At 43.0% G+C, this 22,392-nt stretch overlaps 2 protein-coding genes, 1 long non-coding RNA gene and 1 pseudogene across 7 annotated transcripts; 2 read left to right on the top strand and 2 right to left on the bottom strand.

Moving 5' to 3' along the window:
* Window positions 1–126: 126 nt before the first annotated feature.
* Window positions 127–3,136, bottom strand: LOC135649848 (lysine-specific histone demethylase 1 homolog 1-like; annotated as a pseudogene). The gene has a single exon (XR_010501406.1). The product of XR_010501406.1 is annotated as a lysine-specific histone demethylase 1 homolog 1-like (transcript).
* A 2,021-nt stretch (window positions 3,137–5,157) lies between these two features.
* Window positions 5,158–8,224, top strand: LOC135649736 (uncharacterized). 2 transcript variants are annotated; one of them, XM_065168442.1, is made up of 6 exons: window positions 5,158–5,361; window positions 5,690–5,816; window positions 6,421–6,520; window positions 6,915–6,951; window positions 7,355–7,646; window positions 7,872–8,224. In XM_065168442.1, exons 1-6 carry the CDS (start codon window positions 5,158–5,160, stop codon window positions 7,931–7,933), a joined length of 822 nt encoding a protein of 273 aa, XP_065024514.1. In that variant the 3' UTR covers window positions 7,934–8,224. The 2 variants fall into 2 exon arrangements, with proteins under 2 accessions (XP_065024514.1, XP_065024515.1); XM_065168443.1 differs by lacking the exons at window positions 6,421–6,520; window positions 6,915–6,951.
* On the bottom strand, window positions 7,221–15,645 carry LOC135649737 (uncharacterized). Of its 2 annotated transcripts, none has more exons than XR_010501382.1 (4): window positions 15,496–15,645; window positions 12,826–12,944; window positions 7,843–9,846; window positions 7,221–7,630 (listed from the first exon to the last, which is right to left on the bottom strand). It is a non-coding gene; the product is annotated as an uncharacterized LOC135649737 (long non-coding RNA). The 2 variants fall into 2 exon arrangements; XR_010501381.1 differs by having other exon boundaries at window positions 7,843–7,981.
* Window positions 15,646–15,926: 281 nt separating this feature from the next.
* On the top strand, window positions 15,927–20,349 carry LOC103997959 (F-box protein FBW2). 2 transcript variants are annotated; one of them, XM_009419307.3, is made up of 3 exons: window positions 15,927–16,013; window positions 17,119–17,427; window positions 19,380–20,349. In XM_009419307.3, the coding sequence occupies exons 2-3, from the start codon at window positions 17,120–17,122 to the stop codon at window positions 20,035–20,037; spliced, it is 966 nt and encodes a 321-aa protein (XP_009417582.2). In that variant the 5' UTR covers window positions 15,927–16,013; window position 17,119; the 3' UTR covers window positions 20,038–20,349. The 2 variants fall into 2 exon arrangements, with proteins under 2 accessions (XP_009417582.2, XP_009417583.2); XM_009419308.3 differs by having other exon boundaries at window positions 15,970–16,327.
* The last annotated feature ends 2,043 nt before the right edge of the window (window positions 20,350–22,392 follow it).

Genomic DNA, 22,392 nt, shown 5'->3' with positions numbered 1-22,392 from the left:
TATCTTGATTAATCATATAAATCTTTAGTTGCAGTATATTTGCTTTAAATTAAGAAGCACCATATGAAGTAGTAAATAGGCAAAGCAAATTTGTACACATAGCACAGACCAAATGAAATTAATATATGAAAAAAAAAAGTGACTTCCATATTAATGAAAAATGGTCAACTACAGAAATAGATTTTTCTTTCATCTGAATGACAATTTGATGACTGGAGACTGATCATCAAGATGCATTTTGTACATCCAGTAAAATGAATGCAAAATCATTTCATCAATGGCATGACTCCAACCAAACCTAAACACAAATGGTGATCATCTTGATGGATGCCCAGGAGGGATTGCACTTCTACCGACTTATAAACCGAAGATAAGAAATTACTAGAAATGGTAAGAGTTGATACAAATTACCAAGTTTAGGCATAAAAATAATTGAATGCAGTTCCCATGCTTCAGTTTGTAGACTTATGCACTGCTCTGCTAGTTGACTGAGATTATTTGAATTAATGACCAAATCTGTTCTTCTGCCCCATCCAAACAACTTCTTGAGCACGATGTTCCTCTTCCCCGGATCAACCCAGATCAAGTGTTCAAGATAGCTGCTCTTGCAACTCTAATGTTGGCTACAAAAAAATCTCCAACACTGCACAAGTGATTCCGCCCTACTAGTTTTGTGCCAAAGCTATGATTTAACATGGTCAGTCCATTGTCATCTCCATCAATTTCAGCCGAGTCCAAATCATTTTTCTTTGGAATCAAACTACAAAGGAAAAGAGAGACAGAAGCCATTTTTTTCACCAGTCCCCACCCACAACAAAGAAGTAGAGTCAGGCCCTGAATAACATGGATCACAAAGAACTGAAAAACTAGCAAGAGAGAGGGTCTGGAATACAAAAGAGGTAATCCAAATACGAAGTATCCTCCCTAACATCTACCTTCTCCTACTGGCATCGTGGACCTCCTCCTTGTGGCCCTGGCCATGTTAGTTGCTTCCCTGAAACCACTGAGCAAAGCTCCGTGCATTGTTGCCGGGTACCGCCTGTTTGTTGCCTCACCAGCAAAGAAGACCCTCCCATCCCCCACATTCTCAGCTAAAATGTCATAGTCATCGCCAGAAGAACCAACAGCGACATAAGAATACGATCCATATGTAAACCTATCTGACCCCCATCTGGTGCAAATCACCTGAAGGGGCTCGGGGACCTCAATTCCCTTAGGCGCAAAGATACCTTTCAGAACTTCCAGTACCCTTTCAACATGCTTAATTGGAGACGTGGTCTCAAACTTAATTGCAGCCTCCCCTGCAACGAGAGCGACGAGAAGTGGTCCACCGGAGACTGAGGAATAACTATAGAACAGAAAGAATTCACCACGATTGCTTGGATCCTCCGTCAGGTGCCCAAAAGTGTCAATCCCACCACCCCAAAAATCATGGGGAAACAACATCAGAACCTTGTTAAGCAATCCAAAACCCAATCTTTTGATTGCCTCCCGCTTCTCCTTGGGTAATTCAGGCACAAACTCGATACAGCCCTTCTTGAGCACACCAAGTGGTACAGTGCATAGTGCCATGTCGCCACGAAAAACTTGTCCATCGGCATACACCATCACCCCGTCACATCCATACTGAATTCGGGTGACTCTCCTTCCATAGAAGATGGGAATGTTCTCTGCGAGGGCCCGAACGAAGCGTGCATTGCCACCAGGAATGAAGCAGTGATCGCCACCCATTTCATACGGGTCATCCTGGTCCCAATACACCATGGAGAGGTCCGCGAGGAGGGCAGCATTGGCATACTCGAGGTTGGCAAGGTGCCAGTCAAGCAGCATCCTTTCCTCCGAGGAGTCAGCAAAGCCGTAAGCTTTGCGGAAGGCCTCGAGGGCAGTCCCAAGAGAGAGGTCCACGGACTTGAGCTCATCGGTGACAGCCTGGCGGAACTTGCAGACCTTGTCGAGGAGCTGGTTGAAGGCTGCCTCGAGACGCGCATCGATGACGCGGTCCACTGGCCGGCCGTCAGGGAGGTAGAGAGGGCACAAGTCCCGAATCTTGTGGAGGGGAAAGCCAAGCTGGCGAGCGAGAACGCCAAGAGGGTTGCCATTGATACCGGTGAGCACGCTGCCGCCGAGGTCAGCAGTTGCAACTACGGCGGGAGTGGTCGACGAGGCGCAAGATTCCATCTTTTTGGTAAAAACACGGCCGCCTGGGCGGCGGCGGCCCTCCAGGATGGCGACCTTGAAGCCAAGAGAGAGAAGGTGACGAGCGGCAGCCAGGCCAGCGAGGCCCGCGCCGACGACCAGGACGGAGGGGGCAGGAAGGGACGGCGGGTGGCGCGGAGGGGCCGTAATGATGGCTGGGGCGAGACCGAAGTTGATGAAGCCGTGATCCAGGAGGAAGGCGTAGGCAGCGGAGACAAGGGCGCGGTGCTCGGACCGGATGGACTCCATGGCGTGGGCCTCGGTGATCCACACCGAGGCGTTGGAGCGCCATCGGGCGAGGATGTGGTTCCGGACGACGATATAGTTGGACTGGGCGACGCCACCCAGGACGGGGACCACGTTGGCTTCTATCTCCTCCTCAGTCAGGGAATCGACCGGAAACCCGACGGCCATGGCGATGAGGGCCTCGACGTCGAGCTCGCGGGCGAGGCGGAGGGAGGACGAGGGAGGGCGGCCGCGGCCGCGGCGCCGTGGGGCGCCGTCGTTGACCTGCATCTGGATCAGCTCGTCGATGAGCTTCTCACTGTAGACGACGGATGCGGAGCGGGCGGTCGTGGGCCGGAGGACACGGAGGCAGGCGGTGGGGATCATCTCGGGGAACTGCTTGTCGCGGCGGCGCCGCTTGCGACCGGAGGCCGCGCCCGCGCCCTGGGGAGGGGTGTCGCCGCCGCCGCTTCCGGGCAAGGGAGCGGTGGTCCGGGCGCCGTCGACGGGAGGGGTAATTTCGGAATCCTCGGCCGGAAGAGGGGAAGGGGAAGGGGTATTGTGGGAAGACGCCATGGCTGGGGCATTATCGGAATCGGGTTCCTCCATGGCGCTCTCTCTCTCTCTCTCTCTCTCTCTCTCTCTCGGTGGCCGCTGCGGGCGGTGAGGAAGTGGGTAGAAGATAGAGGGGATTTAAGTTGGGAGGCCCGCGCCGCAGGTTTCGATCTCGCGATGTCGTGCGGAAAACCCAATCGCTATAATGGCCACGAAACCATCACTTCAACTCAATTACCCAATCACATACCTGCTTTGTCAACTCGGGTCTGACTTGCAAATCTATTGGTCCGCCACACACACTTATCCTCCTCTAAATTGAAAAAAAGAAAAATAATAATAATTGAAAAAATAAAAATAACTCTCATTTGTCCTTAGTTCAATAGACAATAATTCATCTTAAAATTTAATGTGGACATAAATTCTAAATAGATACCACCCAAAATCAAACTCTATAATCCTAACTATCATCTTTATTTGATGTCTTAAGTTAATATTTCCTCCAAATCGATATTTTAGATAAAATTAATAGTGAATAATGAATACATCATGTTATGATTAAATGAAAAAATATATATTTTTCTCATCTATTTTCTAATAAAAACATGGGCGAAAAACCTGCCAATAATTATCTAGATATCATATTAGTATGTCATGATTAGTTATACAATAACATTGATTTTTATGGTATACCAACAATGAGGAATGGCTTTGATTAATCTACCCACAATGCTCTCTTCGATTGGATTGCTATTACGAATAATTCCATTTTTTGTTCTCGGATTCTTTTTGTATGAGAGTGATGCATACTTAGATTTTGTTTCTTTCTCGAGAAAAAAAGTTGGCATAATTGTCGTCCTTTGGATTCTCCTCTTGTTGAGCTTTTGCACTGCCACCCTCGCCGGACTTCTCTCCCATTTGTCAGAGCCTCAAACTAAGAATGTCTCTGCTGATAATAGTTTGGGATGATTGGAAATGAAATTTACCATAGCCATCACAAGAGAAATTTGAGATATTTGCATATAAAATTATTTCTATAGCTCAAATCCGGGTTAAATAGAATTTGGAGTTTTGATTTATGTAAATGGATATGGGTAGATTAGCCCGGGTCGCTAATCCGTAATAACGAGTCAAATGTTAGAGTTTGATATAAATTATTTTTTTTGATAACATAAAATTTTAAAATAATATAAAATTCGAACACTCGAACTTTTCGATAATTAACAATTTTTACTAGCCACACCTTCATCGTCGTATATTTTACTAATATGAATTAATGGATACTCGATTCGAAATCTTATCACTTAAAAAGGTAAAAAGGAAGAAAATAAAGGTCGCACACACGTATATATACAACTCATCTTGCTTGAGGTCCACAAGTATCTTACGGCACACCATATATATTTGTGTGCCAGAGTTGACCATGTTTCTTCCTCTTGCGCAATATGATGTGCTCGTGAACTGGCCACAACACCCAGCTTTCTAATCACCCAGTAGATCGTCACCAAAGAAGTCAAGATGGCAGGTGGCCGAGCTAGCAAGCAATGAAATGGCTGACACCGAGAGCTGGTGCCACTCCCAGTGAGTCAGCACTTGTTGTTGCGCCATGGACAACTCCCATCCTTCCTAACTCCACCAGCCCAGCTTTGTTTGCTTTCAATATATTTCAGTTGTTTTGGTCATTAACTCAGATGAGAGATTGAGCGAGAGAGAGAGAGAGAGAGATTGTTGTTATAAGAGGTATATAAGAAAATGAAAGGGCTGAGTAGGAGACAGGGAGGACAATAAGACACCAAGTGGGAGATGTGAGAAGAGGTCATGCAGCTGTCATCCCATATCCAAGCCTCCAATACAGCAAGGAGGCCCTTCCCACCTGTCGGATCCCCATCTCAGCCTTGTTAGATTCCGCCCACCGCCATCCTCCCTTGGTTCTCTCCCTGCATGCCGCTGCGGGTGATGGAAGGAGGTGAAGAAGGGATCCGGCAAATAAGAGGAAGAGAGGAGTACACCGAGAGGGAAGGAAGACTGTGTTCTTGTGAGCAAGCTAGGTAGATGGCAACATAGTCAACCATTCCTATGTCCTCCTCTTACACATGGGAGATCTCTTCCTCTTCCGTGAATTAGGGCTACCGACTCTTCCTTGCGCGTAGAGGAGAAGAACAGGGAGGGAGGGTGTGCTGTATGGCTTCCGCTTCTTCTTCGACCTCCAGCCCGCAGTACAGATCAAGGTTCGGCGACACAACCTTGACCAAGGTCTTCGTGGGAGGTCTGGCTTGGGAGACCCCCACCGAGGAGCTCCGCCGCTACTTCGAACAGTTCGGCGAAATCCTCGAGGCCGTCATCATCACCGACAAGTTCACCGGCCGATCCAAAGGCTACGGCTTCGTGAGCCACCCTCTCTTCTCTCTCTCTTGTGTTTTCGACGATCCATCAACAGTAGTATAATATTGATCTTTTCCTGTTGTAATCTTATCTACATCTCGTTTTTCTTTATACCATGTTTCGTCATGATCCATCAACTACCTTATCACTGATCTCTCTCTCTTCTTCGGTTAACTTGGCCTTCCTTCGATTGTTCACATTACACAGCCTTTTCTGCATTACTTTTCCTTTCTATCATCATAAACCACGAAGACGAAGTCTCTCTCTCAGCTTGGTTTTGCTCGTGTTCCATAACATGCGAGAGGGGGCTAAACATGGGAGGACTTGGCAGGTGACGTTCCGGGAGCCGGAGTCGGCGAGGCGGTCAGTGGCGGACCCCAACCCGGTGATCGGCGGCAGGCGAGCCAACTGCAACATTGCGGCCTTGGGCAGGCCAAGGCCGCCCTCTCCACGCCTAGGTATAATATTTCTGTGCATTCCCCATGCTAGGAAAACGTAGACAACACAAAATGGAAATACTATTTCTCCTACCACGCTTTCTTAGTATAGGATGACTTGACACACACCCCCCCGCCCTCGCTCTGTGTTCATCTCCATCTCTTTCCTTTTGCGTGATCAAGGGGTGGGTGTCATCTTCCTCGACTGAATCATCTCAGGAAAGGGCATTGGCCAGCAGGCATAGAGCAATAGCGAGTGCCAAAACACCCATACAAGAGAAGTACTGAAATGCCAGCTCAAAGGTGCAGGACTTAGCGCAGGGGCAAGTTGGCTGATTCATTGCAGGCATAGACTAGTGATGCCTTCGCTTGGCCAAATAATATTATAAGCTCCAGCCAAGCCTGTGTTGGCTCCATCTCCTCATTACACACAGGGGATTCACCTTTATCTTGGTTTTAACTCCTTAATCGGTCTTTAGGAAAGAGAGAGACCATTGCTTCTTCATGTGGCATTTTCGACTTGTTAGGCCACGAATAATACATCACCATCATCAACATAATTATTGCATGGGGATCAACGAGATGTGGCTGCTCTTTGATCCTCTCGTGTCACTGTTGTGTGCAGGGAGGAGCCAAGATGGGAGCATGTACCAGGGCCCACCACCACCATATGGCAGACTGCCAGCACAAGTGGGCCCCCCAGTCATCTACCCTGCTCCTCTCGGGTGAGTGTCCCCCACCTGCTGCTCCCTCCCTTTCTGTGAGCCCCACACTCCATCGTGGAGGGCCAAGGTGGGCTGCCGCCTGTTAGCCGCTCCAATTAATGCCTGCCACGACACATTGCTGCACCCCCCACCCCCCTCTTTCTCTCCCTCTCCCCCCTAAAAACCTTGTTCCCAATGCTCTCCAGCCCTAATACCCTCTGTGAGCGAGTTCAACTTCTCCTGCTCGTCCTCCCAAAACCCCTTCGAGTCCATAGAGATTGGTCTGATGCCTCTCATTCAATTTTTCCTTTTCCTCCCGATGGTGTGTGGGCTCACTGTGTCTGATCTATCAATGCGCTCCATAACAGTCTTGCGTAGGGTACTTGCATCTAATGGATTTGTTCTGTCATTGCAGGTATCTGACCTACCCATCTGAATATGGATATCAACAAGTCAGTGCTTCCTTCTCTCTTTGTTTGGTTTTATAGGGTTCGAGTTCCCCTGCATGGATACCTGCCTTTGATCCAGATTTAATTTAGCAATGTTCTTCAGGACCCTATAAGCTTCCAAGGGTTAGGAAACTATTCATTGGCACTGCATCTATTGCAGAAACAGAGCACCAAATTCCCTTCCATGTTGGAACAAATGCACTGAGCATGATAAAAGTCGTAGTTCACAACCTCTTTAACCTTTCATCTTTACCAAACAAAAGAAATCTCTCTCATAAAACAAACAGTCTATTCGATGGAGCACTGTTCTTATCAGCGATAATTTAGTTTCACTTGTGCATCATCTGTGTATCTCATCAAATGTTTAATGCCATGGCATTTGTGCTTTTCTGAATTCTGCAAACAGGCTGCTATGTACAATCCCCAAGTGGCATCCTACTACTACCAACAGCTATATGGACCAACGTCACCATCAGCTGTTGGACCTCCACCCTACCACCATTACCCTCACATGGGGTACTCTATGCAAAGTCCCAGGGCAGGGTTTCCTTCTCTAGCACAAGGCCCACGGCCACCATACATGCAGCAGCATCCTGCACCCCACATGCAGGGGTCCTTCATTCCCTCCTCCTCGCAACAACACCCGTTTCAGCTCCAACCCCCACCACATGCAAGGCAACCCCTGAGCACAGCAGTAGGTAAACATCATCCACATCCTCTGCCCTCATTTATAAATGACACTGATCTATAGATTTACTAGCTTGCAAGAGATCTCATGGACAGCTTCTAAGAGCATTTGAAATACTTTTCTAACTTAAATGTGTTTGTTATTCTATAAAAATCATAGCTTGATGAAACTGCAATTTCTTTTCAGCATGGAATCAAATTGCTAACCTTTTTCCTTGTGTCATGAATGCTCGAAGACTTACAAGCTCCTCAGCAACCCTCCACAGCTGGAGCAAACACCGATAACCAGGATGCTTGAAGGTGGCAATTCACATCCTTCCAGCATAACTTCTGCTCATCGGTCCTTCTGATTGATCACAAGGAACAATGGGAACATGGATTTAATAAAGTTGTGACAAAGCTTAAAAGGCTGAGTTGAAAATTTGCATTAAGATCTCCCAAGTCAGTGATGAAACTACTTCAGCAGCCCCATGATGAGCAGTAATTGACGCCAAACTTCTTTTTTGTTTATTTTTTCCCTAATTCTCATTTTTTGTAAGACATCTGTCCAGTGCATCTTTGAATTAAATCTCAAATTTTCATTTCGACATTATCTTCCCAAAACTGAATCTACTGCTTGAAAATTCATGAAAAACTAATGTTTAAAAGATCTATTCTGTGAAGGGTAATATAGTTTTGATCCAAACTGTCAGTCATCAGAGAAAAAATCTCTAGATACGCAAAATGCAAATTATTATACTACGATGGAAAGTAAGCTTTAAATTACCAGCTCCATCACATGTATTTTAGCTCTTTATGATTATAGAAAGATTTGGGCATCCTGATGCGATTTTGGCTGTTGTCTATTTGCATTATGGAGTCCCATGATAGTAATATTACTTTTAAGAGATTTCTAGTAGGCATATTCCTTTAACCTTCACTTAAATATAGTAGCCAAATCATTGTCGAAAACATGATCATCTCTGTTTGCAACCTTAGGCTCTCTAATTGCGAGAGAACCCTTATGCGCTATAACTAAAAATTTACAAGTGTCCTTTCTACACTAAGGGAGTTTTTAAATCGTCCATGCAATTTGAAGTGTTGCTTGGGTACTATATGACTTAAGCAAACTCCACTAAGTTCGCGATAAGACTCTAAATTTGATCATTTAATTTGCATTTCTCTATAAGAAGACCCAAATTTTAGTGATTTGTTGTACATCATAAAAATTGTTGAGGCTAAATAAATGGTCATAACTAGGTGTATTTTGTAGTGTTTATTCCACAAACCAACAAAAACACAAGTCAACATTAAAGCCTAAATCATAATGCATAAAAACTTTAATTTCGAAGGCCTATAAAGCAATAGTGTTTTCTGATCTATGGTGGGACTCCACATAAACAAGTTGACATAATAAAAACTCAGAGGCATACATATACATATATGTAAGAGTTGAAGATTGAATTATTTAAAATTTTAAGGGTTAGATGGAACAAGATGTTTGGACTTGGATTCTTTTCCTCTAAAAAAGTAGGGTGTTTAGCCCATCATCACACAATTGATAGATCTCATATTCATATCCATGTAAAAGCAGCCTGTATGCAATTTAATGTAATACATAGGAGAGAAAATTGTCCTAAGGGCAGGTTCTGAGAGTCGATGAATTACATAATGACACCCCACCATATATAATCCCAGACAGAAATTAGTTTATAGGTCTGAGATGAAGTTATGATTAAATTAAGTTTAAAGTATTTTCAGTCCCGTAAGTCAATGCCAATCAAGTTAATAGATTAGTTACTGCATCATATTAGAATTAGAAGGTTAATGGGCCAATCTTCTCCTTGGACCAAGCTGTGACAGCTAAAGAAGTGAGCAGAAGCTGGAACATGCAGCATATTTGAGACTCTCCAAAATCTCAGTAGCAAGGAGCTGAATAAGTCTAAAGCTAAAACCTTCCTCTATTGACCAAACTACAAGTGCATGAATTCTTAATATTTGTTTTCCTGAAACCTAATTCCAGATAGTGCAGAAGGCCATGTGTCACTCTCTCTCCCAATGATGATGACAGATCTGTGTAATATGTCCCATGTGGATCTATTTCTGATGTCGAGCACATCTTTAAGTGAGCTTATTGAGCTGAAGGAAATCCACCTGATGAGAGTATAAACCAGTGAACCTACGAGACTCAGAAGGCGCCCACAACGTATCCAATAAGATTACCTCCGATGCCTAAATTAGGATGCATCAAACAAAAGATTAGAACAAACATTAACATAGTGATAACTAGGCTGTTAACTAATATATATCAAATCCAAATGGTTATTTGTAGCTGATAAGACTGAACTGATTGGTCTTTATCGTCCCACATCGCCCGTCAGCTTTATTGGTACACTGATCCACGTTGTGACAACATCATGACAAAATCTATGACAATCTTTCTGCCCATTGAGCCATTCCAAGATAGGATGTCAGTCAGGCTATATATCATATTCCAGGTGGGGACTCGATCTATCAAATCCAATACAACAGCCCGACACAGGCAGCGATCGCAAACATACGCTCAGTTCGTGAGAAAGACTTCTCGCTAGGACACGATCAGTCAATCTATCACGCAGAATCCCGAGATGGCAACTCCATCTGCGGAAAAGAAAGAAAAGGACGAAGACAGTACAAACTGAGGGAGAACGAGAGCTGTTCTCTCTCCTAGCAAGCCACGGTAAGCCTAAAAAAGAATGGCAACCTACCCTCTTTCAAACAGTAAAAACAACATGGAAAGCAAAAAAGAACGAGTGTGAAGAACCTGCAGCAACGATTCTTCTCACGCGGACCAATCCGTGGAGAAGAGCTCGTCTGCAGCTAGGGACTATAGAGGTGGTCGCCGCAGCTGCACTTCCACCCCAGGGGCTTGTAGTTGGAGTACTGGTTGCTGTAAGAAGAGGGGTCATCCATTTGATGAGCCTCCCTGACCCGACTGGGGCTGACAGGATTGGGTTGGAATGGAAGGGTGGGAAGCTGCACCGCCGTGCATGGATTGCATTCGTTGCACCGGTTGTGGCAGCTCGGCGGCGTGGAGCCTAACCGGATCTTCTGCTCCAGCAGCATTCCCTGTGCTCACAGACATCCACTACTTAAGGTTTTAAGGCAGAGAAAACCAGAAAATGTATGGGAGTGAACGATACCTCAGGAGAGGGAAGAGGCGACTTATCCAGGCAGGAGACGGGGATGAGAATGAGGAGAGATAAGAGGAGGCTGGTGGCGAGGAGAACAGCATGGCTCAGTGAGCTCATTGTAACGGGACCATGTCATCTTGCCATGAGTTCAGATCGAGGTAGAAAAAAGAGAGGGAGTTCTGAAGACTTTAGAGTGCTTAAGACAGCCTTACTCAAGGAAGGTGGTAGGTAAAGTAAATGAGAGAGATGGTGATGGTCTTTGGTTCTGAGAGTGAGAGTGAGAGAGAGAGAGAGAGAGAGAAAGAGAGGACACAAGTGAAGAACACCTACAAAGGGTGAGAGAGACAAAACGGACGATTTAGGGGTCTCTCTCTCCCTCTCTCGCACAACTGAACCCACTGAGATGGCATGTGAAAGCTCTGTGAATTAAATAAAACGACAACAATCACTATCATTTACGCATTTAGGTTTAACAGTCTTCTAAGTGGCTGACATGAGGCGTAAGCTAGGACACATGCAAAGGTTATCCCTAAGAAAAAGGTGCAAGAATTATGAGAGAGATCAAGTCTCACTCTCAATAGCCTCTTTCCTTACTTTCGGCAGAGTGAAGATAGAGATTAGTCAAACGGATGGCAGATGTGGGGGCAGGAGAGAGAGAGAGAGAGAGAGAGAGAGAGAGAGAGAGAGAGAGGTGTGGGCCAAGGAATTGTCTGGTTTCACCTCTCCTCAGAAGACAATCCACTGTCGTCATGACCTGCTGTAATAATACAAATATACGTAGGAAGGAGGAAAAAGATAGCAAGGCATTAAATGATGCAAGGCGTATAATTCCAAGTTAACCTCCCATGGCATGCATTCCTCAAATAGGCAGAAACACCCATCACATGGCTTGGGTTCTAATCCTGCAACCTATCATATAGTTGTCTGATGTGATTCCACTGAGAGAAGAAAGAAGACGAGGAGCAAAAGGATGGGGTAGATTTTGTCCCATGGCATGTAAGCATCATGACCTATGTTGAAATATCAAAAATACCCAGGAATTGAAGGATTAAACACAACCTATGTAAATGCATTAGTCAGAGATGAAACTCTTTTCCAAGTACTGAAACAAACCCAGATCAGGATCATTATATAGATGTTTCAATTAGCTCAACTATCTGCTAAATCCTTCAAGTGTCGTTGCTTAAAAAAATATAAAGTTTTTGAAAATTATCTTTTTTTTCCGTTCTCAGCAAAACATGATCTTTTTTTGTGAACCAAAAAAAAAGATCCATAACAATTCTTGGCATTCTATTCCTAAGTCTTTGGGATTTGCATATGAATGTTCACATTTATAGAAACCTAGATATAGGTTAGAGGTCATGATACTTCCGAGATGACCAACATCTTTTGTGGAATTGGATTTAAGACGCTAAAGGAACCACTGCCGGCTCTCAGTGACCCTATTTTGTTTGCCATTGGTCCAAACAAGGGTACCCTAGAAACCACCATGAGTCATCACAACTGAAATGTTTTTTGAACTGGTTTAAATAATAGAGGGACCAGTAAAATTAAACTGATAGCCTAGTAAAAACCAAAAAAGAGACTATTCTCTTGTTTGAATATATATAGTTTTATCTGACCCTTATGGGATGCTTCAGAATTCTGAAGTGTCAACAGTGATGTGTCAAAGAGATGGTCCACAGATGGTGGTCCTTGGCACAAGCATAACTTGCCATCACCAAAATGTGGGTTGACGCTTCTAGTATCAACATAGGAGGAGCTAAAATATTACCTAACGAAAGATACCTTACAGTATCTTCCATTAACAAGTTCCTATGATTTCTGTACTTTGAGGAGTGAGCACAACCAATCAGATACTATGCCAACTTATTTTGCATGCATATTATGACAAGCTGTAAATATCTTGATCCATAGGTTGACCACTACTGCTTTCGAGCTACGCAATGCATGAGGAAGAAAAGATAACAGTGCCGTTCAAATAAAAGGAGACATACTAGTCTGAACTGATTCTGAGTTATTAAGGCTTTATAAATACCTGCTGCAATCATGTTAAAGGAGACCTTGCAACAGGGTGGCTTGTCTTTCATCAAGTTTGACACTGCATAGCTGTAATCATGTCGAAGATGCCAAACTTTGATAGTTTATCGCAGAATCCTGAACTCGAATATCATCTTCGTCACTTACTTTTATTTTTTTAAAAATAACACTATATCAAGAATGACAGAAACAGAAGTCACTTTCAATTTTTCGACATGATTCCAAATGCCCAAAAAAAAATGTCTAGTCTTTTATCTTTCGTAAAAATATGTAAAGAAACAGCTCATGGACAAATCTTGATAATTTTGTTTGTACTTAATGTATGTACATTGACCATCGAGCAAGTATCAGTGCAATAACATCTCAAAAACCAAAAAAGTTGCAACTGTCGGTTATTTCTGCATTCATAACAATCCATTGAATATGGAATCACAAATTAGTTAAGATCGGATCACAAAGGGTAAAACAAGGTTGATATCATAAGACACTACAAGAACGCACTCAAAATGTTCAGTCTGTAGATTAGTTATCAAGTAATCATGACTTTAGATAGGGAAGAGATAGGGAACTTGCTTCTGCATCATTGACACCTATACATAGATGGTAACACCTGATCAGTGTAATGCCACCATACATCATCACCGTGGATAGTAACTGCAACAATGCTGACTGGTTTTTATTTTGCTGCAATTTCCTAACTAGCTACCTTTTGCAAGAATACACCAAAAGCTGACCAAATTGTAACACTAAAACCAAAACTATATCTTGGCACTGAAATTCTCTAATTACACATTGTTTAGCATATATATTTTGATCCATACCCATACATTTTTACTTGTCTTCTTTCTTTCTTTCTTTTTTCCTTTAATTTCTCACTGCTATCCCATATTTACCACTGCTTGTTGATATATACCTCTTGATACTTCTCCCACTCATTTTATTTTTCGATTTTGTTTATGCTAATGCTTTTGTTGCATTTTCTATCTGTAAAGTTCATGCATTTTCTTTTCAATTTGCTACTGCTGTTGACACTGCTAGTACTAGTGGCTCTTTTCCCTCTACTTTGACATGTCATACCACTATAGTGTTCTACTATAAAATGACTGTAACCAGATGCTGTTGTACTTACTTTTTCTCCCTTTATCTTGTGTTATTTTTGTTGCATCTTGAGTCTTTGTTTTCAGAAATCGTTTCTGGATTCTTTTCATTTGTTATTGCTTAATTATTCTAGTCAGTAAATATCTCCTTTGTTCTAAGTAGTTTTTTTCCCTATTGAAACTCAAGAAGTTCCTGCTTCAATTGTGTTATACATTTAGCTTTCTTCCGCAGGTGGAAATTTGTTCTTTCTTATTAACTCTCTATTGGACTAGTCACCATAGCAGTCCTTCCATATTAAAACACAGAAGTCCCCGCTTCAATGCCGTTAGCTGTCTTCCACAGGTGGCAAAGTAATGGAGTAATATCTAAAGACATCATATTTTATTATCAATCAACTTGAGCTCCCTTTTTGCTCATATTTTCTGTGGATCATATGTTTGGTTCAAAAATATCATTTCATGTGTCATTAGTGATTTTGGGTTTTTCTTTTCCAGATTTTCTTACCAAAATACGGTAAGCAGTCCACTTGAACACTTAGGTAATTACTGTGTATTTTGGCCTGTGCACCACCTGGATGCCTTGGCAACAATTAAACAAGTTCCTTAAGAATTCCATAGAAATATCGGATGTGATATCTTAGAGCACGTTGAGAGCAACATATATTAGAAACATTCTCACAGAAGCATCTCATCATCATCATCAAAAGGAGAAAAGCATTTTCTATCAACATAGAATTGGCTAGAAGCTGAAAAATGAAAAAGTTGAAGATATCCACAAGTGGCTGACACAGCAAGTCAACCATCTGAAACTAATGGTGAATTCCAACTCGGCAAATTTAGATAAGGAAAAAAAAAAGATTGCCCAAGAAAACCCAAAAGGTCAGTAAAACAGAAAGTGCTACTCCATTCCTTCTAGTTTAACCTCAAGCCATCATTGAGCAACCCCATATCATCTCTTAACTCCAGGACAGGCCAGAAGAAGGGAGAAAAGGGAAAAATTTCCATATACAGTGCAAACTGCACAAACAATCTAATGAAAATGAAACCAATTTTTTTAAGAATATTTAATTTGACCTGAACTTACCCATTCATACTTTTGGGTTGGATGTGCAATGAAGAAAAGAAAGATGTCATATAAAAACGAAGCAAAGGGAGTACTTAGATAAATGGATTTTATCCAAATCCACAAATCATGTTATTTGCTATTATTTATAACAAACCACTTCAATTCCATCCAATTTAATTGAAATATAGTCGCCTTACCATTCCAAACAGTGGATTTCGAAGTGAATTCTACTCCTTTGGGGATTGCACAAACAAGAACTACAAATGTTGATCTTTGTTTTGGAACTTAATTCATATCTAACAGGTGTTAATTGAACTCTTTTCACTTCAACCAAGACAAGCAGATTCTGAAGATGGAAAATGGGAAGACACCACATCAAACAAAACATCGACTCTAACGACCAAGGCATGATCCTCGTACGAGATACGCAGGGTTGTCTCATCAATCAACGCCGAAAAACGAACATTTAGAGATCGATCGAAAGAGCAGTAGAGCATAATCATACCCGATCGGCGGTTGAGTTTGTGAGGCGACGAGCGCTTCCCCGATGACGCCGAAATCGAGCCCCGAAGTCGCGCTCCAAGGCGTCGTCAGAGGCCGCTTCGAGGATCGAAAGCCCATCTTGGGAGCATTCATTCAATGGCCGCGGTGAGGGTTTTCGAGTGGTGATCAGTCAACATCGAAACGACCGGCATTGATGGGTTAAGACGAGTTTGGATCCGGTCCAATTAGGTCAGACCGAGTCATTTGGAATGTACGACATGATTGAGCGCCTCGTTGGACTATATTTCCTGTTTAATCGATCTGGGTTTGATTGGGTCGAAATCAGACCGCCCATACTGCAATCGAACCGTCCGGTCCATGTTGGTTCATTCCCGGTTCAGTTCTTCCCCATCAATTTCCTTGCACACTTCTGGTGCGGAGAACGAAGCAAATAATTGATCGCACAACGTCGAGATAAAAGGGTTTCTTGCGTGCGTCTTTTGCAGATTGCTGTAGTTTTCCGCGTCTCTTCGGGCTTTGGTGAGAATTCCCTCCCCCTCTGTCGCCTCTCCTGTTTCGAAGACCCGTCAAAATAGTTTCTTTTTGCTCTTCGTTGGTGCTTCGTCCATCTCCAATCCGCCGTTCCCGTGTCTGCTGGTTCCGAATGCCATTATTTTCTCCTAGAGACGACCTAAAGCACGAGGCATTGTCACCCATGTTGTCCCCTCGTACTGTGAATGCCATTATTTGCAGTATATCTCGCACTGTTCTTCACTGAGGCTGTTGTCTTCTTTTGGTGATTGGGATTCGGGAGCGGCTTCTCTTGCGCTGGAAGTAACAGCCGCGTCTGGGTGGTGGTTCCCCGTCCTCGCCCTATTTTTCTCTTTTATGTGATTTGTTGGTCGGTGCGCGTGAATTGATTTGAGATCAATGACGCAATTCTTTGATTCATATTCTCATATATTTGGATCTCTCGCCTTTTATTATCTTGATTTCGTCGTCTGGAGCGGCGTTTTTGACTCAAGATGATGGCTTTTAGTTAGCAGAAGTTATTCGTCCTTGTTCTTGGAATTTAGGGTTCTTGATCTCTCGGCCTGCTTCATTTTCATAGTGGATTCTTCAACTAGGTCCTTATATTAGTCCTTTTTTTTCGTTAAAAGAGGGGTTTTTTGCTTTCTCTTTTGCGGGTGAACAGGGGCCAGTGTTGGAGGTAGAGAATTGCATCTGTTTTCTCCTTCGACTCTTCCCATTAACCATATTTTTCATCTTGATTTCGAGTTAGTGGTTGCTGGTTCAAAGCTTTCCAGGCGAACCATTGTACAATGATGGGACACTTTCTTTTGCTATATAGCATTTCCATCTTGATCCATAATTTGGATCTCACCTTTTGAATCACTTTTCCTATATGGTTTTCGTTCTCCAAATTCTTTTATTTTTTAATATTTAATTTCTTCTCATGAGCTTATATATCACATCCAATTGATTCAAAGAACATTTTTTTCCCTTGGTTTTCTAGTTCTTGATTTGCTCTGCAACATTTTGAGTTCATACTTGTGGGTGGAATTTCTTGGTATTGTTAGTACACATTATTTTAATCTGCGTGTTTGAGCAGAGATTTACGTTGATTCTCTTTCTTTGCTCACAGGATGGCAGATTGCAGTGACTTCAGAGCCTGGGAAGAGCTGATTCCTGATGCTCTAGGGTTAATCTTCAGCAACCTCTCATTGCAAGAGATTTTGACTAAGGTGCCCAGGGTATGCAAATCTTGGTGCAGGGTGGTTTTGGGGCCTTACTGCTGGCAAGAGATTGACATAGAGGAATGGAGCCTGCGGTGCAAACCCGAACAGCTAGATCAAATGCTTCAGATGCTTGTAACTCGAAGCTGTGGTTCCTTTCGCCGGCTTAGCATCTCTGGGCTTCATACTGAATCCATGTTTACCTTCATTGCTGACCAGTAAGTAGTGTGTGGGTTGCATTTCTTCAATTATCTCTTCCTCAAAACTCTTTGAATTGGCTCATGAGATTGCCTATTTTGTTATAGTTTAAGATCGACATCTCACATACTTAGCATTTTCTTTCTATTTGTGGCCACATAACTTCATAATTTGGTCAAGGACTCATAGAATTGGTAGAACATAGCTGCGGGTTGAGGTTTCGAGGATCTTAACAGAAAGTTTATTTGTAGAATATCCCTTGATATTTCTTTGTGTAGATAACTAAATATTTTTAGACATTCTGAATATTGATATCAGAAGTGTGAATCGTAATCTGAAATTCTTGGAAAGATCCATACATTTGTATTTATTGGGCATCACATCATGTGTACTAAGTAGGTTACTTGTCGTGAAAATGATAAATTGTAATGTCACCTCAACAATCAATGCTAGAAAAGATTCATGTACCGATCCTGAAACTTTTGGAAGTATGGTTAATATTTTACAGCTATTCCTGGCACATACATCCATAACGAATCTTTCAAGCTTGCGTGAGGCGAGGCGAGGCCCGTGTGTCTCGTGTGTGGACCAGGTGGCACACTTCAATGAGGCGTCGCCTGGGCGCTTACCTGAACCCAGGCATCGAGCGCTTCGGGCGAGGGCCCGGTTCAAATAAGCGAATCGAACCAGACTTTTAACGCAGTTTCTTACCCTTAAAAGCCACATTTCATGCCTGCGCAACCTCGAGCCAACCCTAGCTGCTTCTGCCTTTGCCGTCGATGCTTTTTGCCATTGCCAAACGCAGTGGACCGAGCCTTCCTCTTTCGCTGTCGCTCCATGTGCAATTCCTTCCACTATAGAGGGAGAGGGCCGCAGGTTTCTCCGCCATCGGCGAACGCCCTTTGGAGCTTCCGCCATTGTCGCTGCTACTATCCGTAGCTTCTGTTGTTGTCGTTATTGTTGTCCGCAACTTCCGCTGCTACCATTTTTGTTGTTTGCAACTTCCGCCATTGTCGTTGTTGTCGTTTACAGCACCGTTGTAGCTCTTAAACTAATTCTCCGTCGCCGTTGCTGTTAACTTGGTGCCTAGCGCCTCGGGCATTTTGGGATCTTGGCGCCTAGTACTTTTTAAATCACTGATATATGCCTATTATGTAAAAATCCTTTTGTTTTAAAATTGTTTATTAGATTATAGTTGCTTGCTAAATTTGTTGTTTACCTTGAGGCTTTTAATGCAAAAAGAAATCATTATAGCATTTTTTTTCCAAGAAAGGAAAGATTTATAAATCAAAACTTAGCATTGTTCAATACAACCATCTCCGTTTGCATCACTACAAACCAAAAAATCTAGATCGGGACGGAAACCCTCTTTACCTTCTGCCAGTTACAACCAAAAGAAGAGTTTCTAACAAAGTTGGCGAGCCAGTTTGCCGGATGATTGCCCTCACGCCAAATATGGACGAAAGAACACTCCAAAAAAATGCCTTGTTAGAGGGTGAATGTTCTGTTACACCACAGCAATACTCCAAGGCGGTGTCGCATGCCTCGTCAAAATATCGATACTAGCTTTTGAATCCGTTTCCACAATCAGGCTAGGAACTCCAGATCCAAAGCCTTCACTATCCCCTCTTAATAGCCCACGCCTCACACAACAGGCCATTATAGCATTTGATTACAATAGGAAACAATGATCAGGTAGTCACTGGGGTTCATCAATGGAAACTAATAAATGTGATGATACTAAATTGGAAATTTGTGTCTCATCTCTTTGGTCTGTAAATTCTTTTGTTTCCTTATTTTTCTTTTTTTTAATTCCAAACTCTGGTATTAAGAGAGACAAACATGGAAAATAGTAAAAAAGAGAAAAGAAAAGGGCTTTATTTAGGTTTTGCTGTTTTTTGTTTTTTGTTTCTTATGGTTAACCTTTTTTCTTGCATTCATGGCTTTTTTTTTCCTTTTTTTGTTTTGCCAGTGCTGATTCTCTTCAGAGATTGGAGTTGCCAAGGAGTGAAATAAGTGACTCAATAGTAGAACGAGTTGCCCCGAGGTTGTCGAATATCACTTTCCTGGATGTGAGCTACTGTGGAAAGATAGGTGCCCATGCGCTAGAAGCTTTTGGTAGGAATTGCAAATTCCTTGTTGGGCTGCGGCGTAGGATGCATCCAATAGAAGTGAAAGACAAGGTCTGCCAAGACGAAGAGGCCTATGCCATTGCCAATACAATGCCCAAGCTGCGTCGGTTGGAGATGGCCTACCTGGTCTTGACTACAACAGGGGTCCTTGATATTCTCTCGCGGTGCAGGGATCTTGAGTTCTTGGACCTAAGAGGGTGTTGGGATGTCAAGCTTGATGAGAAGTACATAAAGGAGTGCCATCCCAGATTGAAGGTATTGGGACCACATGTCACAGACTCCTACGAGCGGAGCTTCTGGGAAGATTGCTCTGACTACTCTGATTCTTCTATATACTCCTGGGATTTCATCGACGATGGGATCAATATCTATGATGGAGAAAGTGATGATGATGGTATTTGGAATGATGAGCAACGACTAGAGGGGTTGGAAGTCAGGTTCTATGGATGTGGTTTTAGTGATGCCTCTGCTGGCTTTGAATGGCCTCCATCTCCATGACTGTTGCTTGCCGCTTCAAGAAACTCCATGGCGTCAATGGTACTCTTCTGCCGGTGCATTTTAGAACCACTAAAATCTATATTGAGTGTGTGTTGTACAATTTTATACTTTAAAATGTCTGGACTCAATATGTCGAATCCCTCTAATCCGTAAGGAGTTGTGTATGGTGCAAAATGAGCTGTATTGTTCAGTGAAAATGCTCATAAATATATGTTTGTACTGAGGTCCAGCCGATCAAATATGGAGGTCTCTCCAATTATTTGTAGCAAAATCTAAACAGATGCCATGAATGGGAAAATACTCAATTCTCTATCTCTTCTCTTTACAGATTACCTTGTGCTGCACATGAACCTAGTTTCTTTCTAGGATTGGGATGTGGACCAGCAAGAGAGATGCTGATTCTTCTGTTGGGTAGCCTCTGTAGTATATGAATTTTAAATGTGATCATCTTTTATTTTCTTTCATCTTTGATTTAGAAAATTTGATTGGATGCATCAATCAATGAAATTTGGTTATTGTTAACTGTGTGTCAATCGTAAGAAAAACACCATTAAGTTACTGAGTTGCCAGTGTTGTGGCAAATTGTTGCTCCTATAGAATTCTTCAACATGGAAAAAGGTATCAAAATGCAAGATTTTTCCTTTTGAGATTCAAGCTGAAATAACACTTTCTGAAATGACTAATAACATTGAAAGCTTGATCACTGACAGGTTTAGAAGCTTGTGACTTTAGGCAATTAAACAGGAAAAATAACAAATTGGATGCAACCATTATCAGTCAATTGCATAAAAATAAGTAAAATATGCAAAGTCAAACATTTAAGTCAAACGGGCTAAAAATTCAATAGAAATCATTTCAAATAATTCTAAATAGGTATCATTATTAATTTAGGAATCAAAACAATCAAATATAGAGACTTATATGTTAGTTATAATGTAAGCATATACTGAGTGTCTATTCAAAAAATAAGATGAATTAGATCGATTTCGTTTCATCATCGAGTGAGGTTTCAAGGATTACGACAAATAAAGATTGGTCTTTGGAAACATGAAAATATTTCTCGAGAGAAAAGTCCAAAAATAAAGGTTTTTTCTTCCTCCAAAAGAAACTCTAAAACATTACAGCTCTATCATTTGTTTTTTTGGGTGGGAAAACGAAGGCAACAAAAATTTCGCACGCAAAAGTACGGCAGCAGTGATGTCACGAGCGACGACGTCCACACAGCGGCAGGAGAGCTCACCTTCTGCATGAGTCACTTAACTTGCCGTCGTCCTCTTCCCCACGTCGGTCGTTCCAACTCTTCCACAAGTTTTACCGAGCACTCCGACGACGAGTGGCTGACCGATCACAGGTTTCACGAAGCCATTGCGGGTTGACTGGCACCTCATCACCATGATGAGATACGTAGGCGATGGAGCGTCTTACTGTAATCGTTAGTCTTCCTCCTTCCGATGCACGTGTGGTGCATGGCGAGCTCAGAAGGCATTCCACGTAGGAGCGTCATTTCCCGAGTCAGACAACTCCTCCCCGAATGTTTTGCTGTTCATGTGCGTGAATACACCTAGTGGCTCATCACAGGCTTCACGAGCTTGCAATGGAGTTGAAGCTTCCCGGTCTGAGGACATCCTGAGACTTCTTCACCTCTGCACCGTCGATCGGCTTCTGTACAAATTGGACTGGGATAATTTTGACCTACACCCGTACACGTGATCTTTGGCTATAAAGACCCATGGAATATCATGTCGTATCCATCTCAGACAGTGCTCAAGAAGGGGGGGGGGATGGGTGCATCACTTGAAGCTCTAGCAATGGCAGGTGCAGACTACGAGGATAGTGCTATAGACTTCGACACATTGGACGAAGAGATTCCTCCATATCTCTTAGCTATCGACCATGAAGAAGACAAACCGATGGATGACGAGAAGACGAAGACGAAGAAGAAGAAGAAGAAGAAGAAGAAGAAGAAGGGCACTTCGCTTGAGGCTCTAGCCATGGCAGGTGCAGACTACGTCGATCAGATGGATGCTGGAAAGAAGAAGAAGAAGAAGGAGATGGGTGCATTGGATGAAGATTCTCCTCCGTGTCTCTGGTCTGTCAACAATGGAAGAGGCCACGGAGAGGTGAAACAGATGGATGATGAGGCGGAGGAGACGAAAGAGTTGCTACTGCTGTGGGCTAAAATGGCTGCATCGTCGATCCGAAGGAAGCTCGCTGATTAAGAAGAGTACCTACCTACTGCTGCTGTTTCGTGCAACTCGTTGCGAAGGAACGGGTTTTGCTTCCATCATAGTTAGAGGAAGGCAATCGGCTCCGTGCTTCGTGTAGAGAGACATAGCGATAAGATTTGTATGCCAT

The sequence above is a fragment of the Musa acuminata genome, chromosome BXJ3-9, assembly GCF_036884655.1.
Source record: "Musa acuminata AAA Group cultivar baxijiao chromosome BXJ3-9, Cavendish_Baxijiao_AAA, whole genome shotgun sequence".
In the NCBI taxonomy this organism is placed as follows: Eukaryota; Viridiplantae; Streptophyta; class Magnoliopsida; order Zingiberales; family Musaceae; genus Musa; species Musa acuminata.
This window is presented reverse-complemented; position numbering and strand designations above follow the sequence as displayed.